This window comes from Papaver somniferum, unplaced genomic scaffold (assembly GCF_003573695.1).
Source record: "Papaver somniferum cultivar HN1 unplaced genomic scaffold, ASM357369v1 unplaced-scaffold_117, whole genome shotgun sequence".
Taxonomy (NCBI): Eukaryota; Viridiplantae; Streptophyta; class Magnoliopsida; order Ranunculales; family Papaveraceae; genus Papaver; species Papaver somniferum.
This window is the reverse complement of record NW_020620714.1, coordinates 11,253,247-11,262,011: the sequence shown is the minus strand read 5'-3', so window position 1 is coordinate 11,262,011 and position 8,765 is coordinate 11,253,247. Positions and strand designations below refer to the sequence as shown.

General features: G+C 38.2%; 2 protein-coding genes across 2 annotated transcripts; one reads left to right on the top strand and one right to left on the bottom strand.

Annotated features, from left to right (window-relative positions):
- The first annotated feature begins 566 nt into the window (after window positions 1-566).
- Window positions 567-4,327, top strand: LOC113329864 (endonuclease III homolog 1, chloroplastic-like). The gene is made up of 12 exons (XM_026576687.1): window positions 567-639; window positions 744-838; window positions 923-992; window positions 1,214-1,308; window positions 1,781-1,832; window positions 2,055-2,173; window positions 2,428-2,494; window positions 2,790-2,881; window positions 3,064-3,201; window positions 3,298-3,402; window positions 3,572-3,655; window positions 3,773-4,327. Exons 1-12 carry the CDS (start codon window positions 567-569, stop codon window positions 3,917-3,919), a joined length of 1,137 nt encoding a protein of 378 aa, XP_026432472.1. The 3' UTR covers window positions 3,920-4,327.
- Window positions 4,328-4,929: 602 nt separating this feature from the next.
- Window positions 4,930-7,909, bottom strand: LOC113329471 (protein farnesyltransferase/geranylgeranyltransferase type-1 subunit alpha-like). The gene is made up of 5 exons (XM_026576343.1): window positions 7,530-7,909; window positions 6,782-6,891; window positions 6,330-6,450; window positions 5,735-5,830; window positions 4,930-5,552 (listed from the first exon to the last, which is right to left on the bottom strand). The coding sequence occupies exons 1-5, from the start codon at window positions 7,761-7,763 to the stop codon at window positions 5,118-5,120; spliced, it is 996 nt and encodes a 331-aa protein (XP_026432128.1). The 5' UTR covers window positions 7,764-7,909; the 3' UTR covers window positions 4,930-5,117.
- Between the last annotated feature and the right edge of the window lie 856 nt (window positions 7,910-8,765).

The window sequence follows — 8,765 nt, the reverse complement described above, 5'->3', positions numbered from 1 at the left end:
ATTCTACCTAAGCACAAATCCGCGTCGGCGGCGCCAAAAATTTCATATGTTTCAAAAGTTGTTGTAGTAGTAGAGTTCGTCTAAGACTTGTGAAGGTTCGATTTTTAAATTTAATAAAAATAAATATACAAATAATGTTAACAATGGTGAGAGGTACTAGGACTAAGAATTTCACCTAATTCCATTCATGTGATTCAAAATTATTCCTACACAATTATAGCTTGTATGATAACAATTTGTTGACTCTAGTTCCTCCCTATACTTATAAGGGATATCCTAAATTTAGGTAAATACACATTTATTTTTTACTTTAATTTAAATTAAAACTAACCTGAAACAAAAGGCCCAAGGCTTGATACATATTCTGTCTCCAGTCTCCACACAAGAGTCACAAATTAGTTCTGACCGGTGAGTCCCGCATAAACAACAACAATCCATGAATCTCTTGGCTGTATTCTTGGGTTTCCCTCCAAATGACCTCGGCTATTACTACTTTCTTCAGAAATTCAATTTTAACTTCCTTATCCCAAATCAAATTAAACAAAAACCCTAGTTTTGTCTTCGATATGCCGATAACTAGATTTTCTTCAACAAATTTCACTCTCAAGAATGAAATCACAGAATCTGAACCAAACCCAGGTTAGTAATCTCATTTTTCTGAAATGGGTTTTCACCATTGTACTTTTAGATATCATTTTTCTCTGTTTAAGGAAAAACATTAATCTTTATTTTTGTTTGAGCAGATATACGTGTGTTTGTGAGGAGGAAAAGAGAGAAAAGGATAGTAGAGGTTAAAACAGAAGAGGAATTGAAAATTGAACCCGATGAAGGGAACAAAGTAAGGGACTATTTTCTCATATTTATGTGGAAATGGAAATTTTCTTTGTATGATTTGTTTAATTGCTAAATGGAATGGTTGCAGCTTTGTGATTTGCGTTTACCTGATATTGAAGAGTTTGCATATCGGAATGTCAAGGGATCTGCGTCTAAGAGTAAGTGTAAGACTTGCTTTTGCAGTGCATCTATGTGCAATTAGCATATTTGGGTTTGAGGCAAAGATTGGGTTGAGTTAGGATTTGCAAAATTATAAGACTTGTTACTTTGTTGCCTTGTTTTTAATTCGACATTGTCATATATCTTTTGCGATTAATGTGTTATCTTTATATTGTAGTGCGTTTATCCTTTGCTAAAATACAATGTGTCTTATCTGCAGGAAAGTTGGGAGATGCCAAAACATCATTAGATAAGGCTTTAACTGGAAAAGGGGAGACTCTCAGTGAAAATGACCCTTTTGTTCCCTTTGTTCGGGTTGGGTGGTTTTGGGCGTGAGCTAATCGCACCGTTTAGACCGTGAGAGCTGCAGACATTAGATGTCCCGCCGGCGTGGCCAGACCGCCTAAGCTCCCTTGTTGCCAAGGGGAACACTCTTCGCTCGAACCTTCTCGATGCCGATAGTTCGGCTTTCCGTCACGTTTTCAATCTCCGCACTAATCCACTTCCCCGGTGACACCCCTGTCAAGTACATCCCGCCCTACCGTAGCTGTCCAGTTCGGCGCAGCCGCCCAGGCTTGATCCATCAAGCTGCTGATCCGACCCGGCCACCAACGGTGATCGACCAGTCGTATTTCGATTTTTGGGGACTAGCTGATCCACCAGCAAGGGATTGACCGCCCTTGCTTGCAAGATCTATCCCCATATGAACTGTAAAGAAATGAAAAGAAAAGAAAAGAAAAGAAAAGAAAAGAAAATATGTAACAATCTGTAGAGATTATTGCACTAATCCGCAATAATCTGCGGCGATCGTTTCCCATCTGTAACGATCAAGCTGAAAGGTATGAGGAAGTTGGAATAAGCTGTTGTTTTCTTAAGGTCACTAGTTATAACAAATTGCGAGTCCAGTCTTTGTTATGGCAATGTAGATAGTCACGTAGAATTCAAATGTCAGCATGGGCTACTTTCATTGAAGTTTTTTCTTTGAGCATTCTTTCAATACAATGAAAGATTCCATCTCTTAATTGGCAGAAATTTTAACCTGTGAATTTTGTTGCAAATAGGTGAAGCACCTGCAAATTGGGAGGAAGTCCTTGAAGGGATCCGCAAGATGAGATCTTCTGAAGACGCGCCAGTAGATACTATGGGATGTGACAAAGCTGGCAGACTTCCCCCACCCAAGGTAATTTTTTCTCTTAATTATTGAACTGAAACTCTAAAATGGAGCTAAACTAAAGGGTAATATTTGTGAAGCCTTCTATTAGTATCATATGGTAGGCCGAGAGTTGTTAATTTGTAAGGCATATCATATGGTGATCATATTTGTTAACTGGGTCCTTCTTGAAGTCGGTGTGTTTTCTTGTTTATGGTAGGCTGACAACTTGTTACTTTGTGAGGCACATCATATGGTGATCATATTTCTCGTATATATATCAGGAAAGACGTTTTGCAGTTTTGGTGTCTTCTCTTCTATCAAGCAAAACAAAGGATGCGGTTAATCATGGCAAGTTGCTAGTTATTGTCTTGAGTATTCAATGTCACTTTTAAAATTGGATACTAGAGTTTTCTGATAATTTAAAATTCGTGTATCCTTCCTAAATGGTTAAATTGATACATATATGGTAGTGCTGTATTTACAAAATACATGTGGCTGAAAATTGGAACTCTAATCTGGTCCATGCTTCCTGATAGAATTTGGTTATTACTTTCTGCTCATCAGCATATTCAAAGTTTAGCTAGACCTTAGACCTTCTGTCACAGTAATTTCTTCAATGATTAATTCCTTTTGGATAGTCCAGGGGCTGTCCAAAGGCTTCTTAAAAATGGTCTTCTTGCTGCTGATACCATAGATAATGCTGAGGAATCTGTAATCAAGGATTTGATTTATCCAGTAAGTCTTCTTTTATCGAGATGATCTCACATATCTGAAATTGTGAATTCATGAAATTTGTTATTTTATCATTCAGAAACGGGTCGAAAACTTTTAGTGCTGCAGGTGTGGTTGAAGTAAGGTGCTTTGCATTGCTTGATTCCCTTTCATTGATTTTCGTGCCTCAATTTTTCTCCGAGCAGGTTGGGTTTTACACTAGAAAGGCTTCGAACTTGAAGAAAGTTGCAAAAATCTGTCTCCAGAACTACGGAGGTGATATTCCTAGTTCGTTGGAAGAATTGCTAGCACTTCCAGGAATTGGTCCTAAGATGGCTCACCTGGTATGTCTAATGTCTTTCACTTTTAATTGTTGTCATTACTTGACTTAAAAACATTAATCTAGTCTGCTAAGATCTCATTCATTGGTTGTGGTGCAGGTTATGAATGTTGCGTGGGACGATGTTCAGGGCATATGTGTCGACACCCATGTTCATCGCATTTGTAATCGCCTTGGATGGGTTTCAAAGCCAGGCAATGGGCAGGTATTGTACCCCAACTTTAATTGACTCAAAATCAAGTTACTCAATGTGCAAGTGTATTAGCCGTTTGATAGAGTAACATGGACAGGGAGACCTTAGTATGTGTGGATGCAGTCTTCTTAGTGCACATTCTACTATATTGAAATGTCATTGTTTCTTTAATTATTTACAGAAAACTTCAACTCCTGAGGGAACCAGAGAGTCTCTTCAGTTGTGGCTTCCAATGGAGGAGTGGGTTGCCATAAACCCGTTATTGGTGCGAGCAATTTCTTTTTCCTTTCGTTTACTCTTATATTATCATGATCTTCGGATTATTCAATTAGATCTTAAACAGATAGATAGATGCCTGATTCAAAAGCAATTTATGTGGCAGGTTGGATTTGGGCAGACGATTTGCACTCCTCTAAGACCTCGCTGTGGAATGTGCGGAGTAAACAGCCTTTGTCCATCTGCTTTCAAAGGAACACCCAGTCCTGTATCTAAAGCAAAGAAACCTAAAGCTACCAAAACAATTTCTTGATTGAATTGTCCATTCAGCGATGTTCATCCTGCATCAGGGCGATTTCTTCTTCCCATCGTTTGTTTTTTGATTGATATGTCTCATTGGTTCGTATTACTGATGGTATCAGGCTCTCTATGCGGGAGATTTTCTTTTGTACTAGACATTGTGAATGCCCATTTTTTGTATAGAAAAATTGTACAGGCATGGTACTTCAGGAAACAGACCAGTACTTTTTGAGGGTCTCACTGCATGAGTTTTTTTTTATCTTTTTTTTGGTACATCAAAATTGTAATCAAGGAAAACCATATTTACATGATAGTCATAAGAGCAGAAAACAAGAAAAGAGGCCATAGCATCCCCAAAGACTTGACTGGCATTTCCAAATTAGCGGTGAAATCTGGCCTGCCAATGTATAGCTTGTCATCTGAAAAAATGTTGTTTCAAAATTGTATAGCTGGTTTTTCATCTGTGCTGCTGATCTCGATGTGGTGTGAAGCGCTAGGCCAGGCACCGCTATCATGAAAAGAGGAAGCTCACAAGCAAAAACAAAAATTGTCTGCGTAGGGACAGAGTGGGCCGCGCCAAGCACGGCACCGAACTACCACAGCAGCCCATCACGACGCAATACCACAGGTCCTGTACATGTTGCTCCTGGTAGCTGCACAAATGTTGTGGAATATGTACCCGACCCTAATTCGCAAAGCAAACGATGTGGGACTAAATCTACAGGCAAAAACTAAAAGAAGACAAAACTAGAAGCCTTCCTTCTATCCTCGAGTTTACAAGATCAAATCTCTATATGAACTCATTCACAAAAAAGAAAGTAGAAGAAATTAGTGAAATTCAACGGCATCGGACAGTTTTCTTCCCTACAGGCAATTTGACAATATCCCATGTCTCATTTTCATCAAGAGCTTGTAATTGTTCTTTCATATATTTCCTCCAAATTGGTTTGGAGTCTGCCTCTCTGAAATTTACTTTAGATGTAGTGTAAGCTAAGTTACTATTATAAACGACTCATATCCAAGTTACGTTCATCACAAGGCGGCAAATTGCATAAACAAACCAAAATATCCATTATTGTACACAAAAGTTTTAACCCACCGTCACTCGGATGAAAAAAAATAATTATTCCTTGAAACAAATAAAGGATTTGTCAAGCAACACCAGGCGGGAATCCTGAATCAAACTGTTTAGCTGTGCAAGGAACATGAAATTACAGTACTTGCGGTGGTAGATTGCTCTTACGCCACATCCAATAGTTTGACCTCATTGGATCCTCATGCTCCAAGACAGAACAAACCGTAGTTGCAAAATTTGACTTCGGATGATCTGGTTCCAATGCTGCTGAACCTTCAACTGCCTTTTTGAAGTCTTCACTTGGGTGGAAACCGTAACAAAGTAAATCCAAAAGCAAGCCTAAAGCAAATACTCTGTTGTCGGTGGAGTTTAGAACCTTCAGACACACCATGGACACTTGGGGATCGCATATTAATGACTGGTTATCACCTCTGTACAAACCTCGAAAGTATCTCCATGGGCTCTCATTCTCAGGGTTGGTTAGAATGGCTTCAACTGCGTATCTCACTTCTGACGCTCTCATTGCTTGTAGGCCTCCTAGGACAGGAGATCTTGTTATTACAAAATATCTCTGGTGCACCCACCAAAAAAGAAAAAAGAAGAAGATTGTATCAGCAATTGAACCCAGCATGTAAATGTAAATCGAAGTGTTTGCAGCGTGTACTAATGAAGTTTGATGTTACTGATCTGCATTCAGTGCAGTCTCTAGAAGAAAGTGGATAAAAATTTAAGAAGGAATTCAAGATCTCTTACCTGATTCCAAGCCGAATTATTAAAAATGTCGTCTTCTAGAAGCTGGTGACAGTAATCAAGTTCACCTTCCCAACCGCCTAAGGCCTGAAGCACCCACTGGAAGAAACATGCCGTCTTTCAGTCTCATTAAGTTAAATGCTAATGGAGCTCAAAGTTAAACACAACAACTGCTGAATGAACTTGAATACGCATTCCAACACTTAGTGGAAACTAAATTTGGTTTGGGGTTGTAGTTGTGAGAAAGACAAACTATGCGGTGTCTGGAGTCGCCAATAAAACTATCCCTCTTACAAGGTAACATGATATGGTCCACAATTCTCCGTAAATGGGAAGTTCTGAATAAAACAGTCTGTTAGTGGAAAACTTAGCCCATTAATCTGCTATTAACTATTAAGTGTTACTCTTGATGTCCAGTCCAACATATGTGCTCGCAAGGGAGCTGATCTAGTCATCTGGTAGACTTCTATGCAAAAAACCGCGACACTAAAGATTTCGAATACCGAAAAAAATTAAGTTCAGGGGAAGCAAACCAGTTTCTGAACCATCAGTAGGCAAAACATCAAGGAAACGGAAATGGAAGGAACTGAGCGCATACCTGACGGTGGGACCAGGCATGATAATTTTTCGCATCTGGAAAGAGTATCTTCTTGGTGAACTCTAGCTCAATAGTAGTAGCTTCAATTCCCAATTTCTCAGCAACCCATCGCCTATGGTGCCTACATAAACCTACAATGTTCATTAACTTTATCCAAACAATTAACTTTGCTCCTACCCAAAGTTCGTAGTTCAATTTCAGTCGTTCGCTATAAAGATAAGATTTTCAGCTTGTACATACAGGCTTAGATATGAATGAAAAGGTTTTGAGTTTAGATTCAAGCACACTGAAATCTAAAAGACCTATATGCATTGGGCTCTAAAGACAAATAGTGTGGTTGTCATCATTGGGTTCAGGAACTGATTTGTTATCCTCAGATTTCTAGATCAGAGGTATTAATTTAGAGAACCAAATGGATGGACCAACAAAAGAAGAAAACATAAAATCCTCACCAAATTTGGTAGTTTTTGGAGTTGCTTTTGGCAATACGCTCAATGAATTCCAATTCTTCTCGTAAATCAGCTCCCAGCGACTCAAGTATAAGACGCCTGAAATGCCAGACCTATACCACAAACGAAAAACAGGTTACATCATTAGCTTTAGACTTTAAACACCCTATACAAATCCCTTGAGTTCACTATTAGCAAGACAGACTCTCTTTTCACAAATCAAATATGTTAATTTTCTCTTAAAGAAATTGAACTGCATAGAGGCACATCTTTTACAGAATCGAATATAACCAGGATTTTTACAGAACATCATGTAATGGTACTTCTTCAAATGCACCATTCCATGTACACACTATGGTTATACACATTATCTCATCCAAAACAACAGGAAAACAACTAGTTCCACTAAATTAACGCGAGTGTCAACTACAATAACACTACACTGTGAACTAACTTACGCAGTTGCAAGACTCATAAAATGTTATTTGGTCCAAGCATTAGATCAAACACTACGAATGCATCTTAAAACCATTTTTTTTGCAACTCAGCTCAGCCATAAACCAACCAACGAGCTCCTTTTCAGAATCCTTGGCTTCGACATAAGCCAATTTCATAGATTAACTTCCTCAAGCACAAGTTTATTGATCTAATTTAAGTTGACAACACCAACTGAACCCTAATCTTTCCCCTGAACTAGAACCTAATTTAAGCCCCAAAGAAGAAATTAAAAGAAAAATAATGAAAAAATTACCGTATAGTTTCCAGCATTGAGTTGAATAACTTCAGCAGTAAGCTGTAAGGAACGAGGAGTTCTTTCATCAGAAAGATAAACAGCTCGAAAGTAATCCATGGCTTCTCTGAAATCATCTTTGTAAGCAATTGGAACAACTGGATTTGGACCATCATCTTGAGGGACTGGTTTTACATCTGCCCATTCTTCTCTTTCACTGTATGGAATTCTTTCAACTTCATCATCTGAATCCATTCTTCTTCTTCCCGGGTTTCGATCGAATTGAGAAAATTGGGGTTATTTATCTTTGGTTCAGTCTGATGACTCTGATCTAATCTTCGGATTAGGAGTAGTCTTTTTTAGAAGGTAATTTCTGAAGAATCTTTGGGGGGACACAAAGAATAGAACTTGAGAAGACGGGTAGGACCTGGGGCTTTTACAGTAGCGACCGAGGGCACGACCGGAAAACTATTAGGGGTTAGAGGAAAACTCACAAGCTTTTATAGTAACCCGTTATAGGGGCGGCATGGTTTATTAGAGGGGCGGTATAATAGGATAAAAAGGATCATTACATGATCATTCAAGGTATCCCTTATCAAAAAATTGAAAATGACAAATTAACCCTCATAATTGATAACCTAGTTTAGTGATGATAATCAAGTTTAATGTTAATGATTAATTTCACTTATATTAACTCAAAATCAAAACAAAATCAGATTTTAGAATTTAAAAAAAAAAATTTGGAGATGGTAGAGAAGTTTTAACCCAAGGTGAAGGTTAATCTCAATCAATTGAAGAAACTAACCAACAAAGTGAAAATCCAATGCCTGAAAATGACCAGGTATACTTCTAAATTAGTCCCAACTAGCTTTTTGTTGCTCAAATACGTAAAAAAAATTCAATTTCTTACATTTTCAGAGCTAATTACGGTAGGCATTTTGGTCGTAACCAACCGTAATTCATAGTTACGGTTCGTAAAAGATGAACTACCAACCGTAACTGGTTAAATTTGGGGAAAACCCAATTGTAAAATCAGTTACGGTTGGTAAATAAATGCTCGATACGAACCGTAACTCAGTTACGGTTGGTAACCAAATGCTCGATACCAACCGTAACTGAGTTATGGTTTGTGGATAAAAATGGTTACTAACCGTAACTGAAGAAAATTCTCAGATATAAGAACATATTGTTGGTAATTCAACTATTACCAACTGTAACAACATCAAATTCTCCGGTTACGGTTCGTAATAGAGTTAA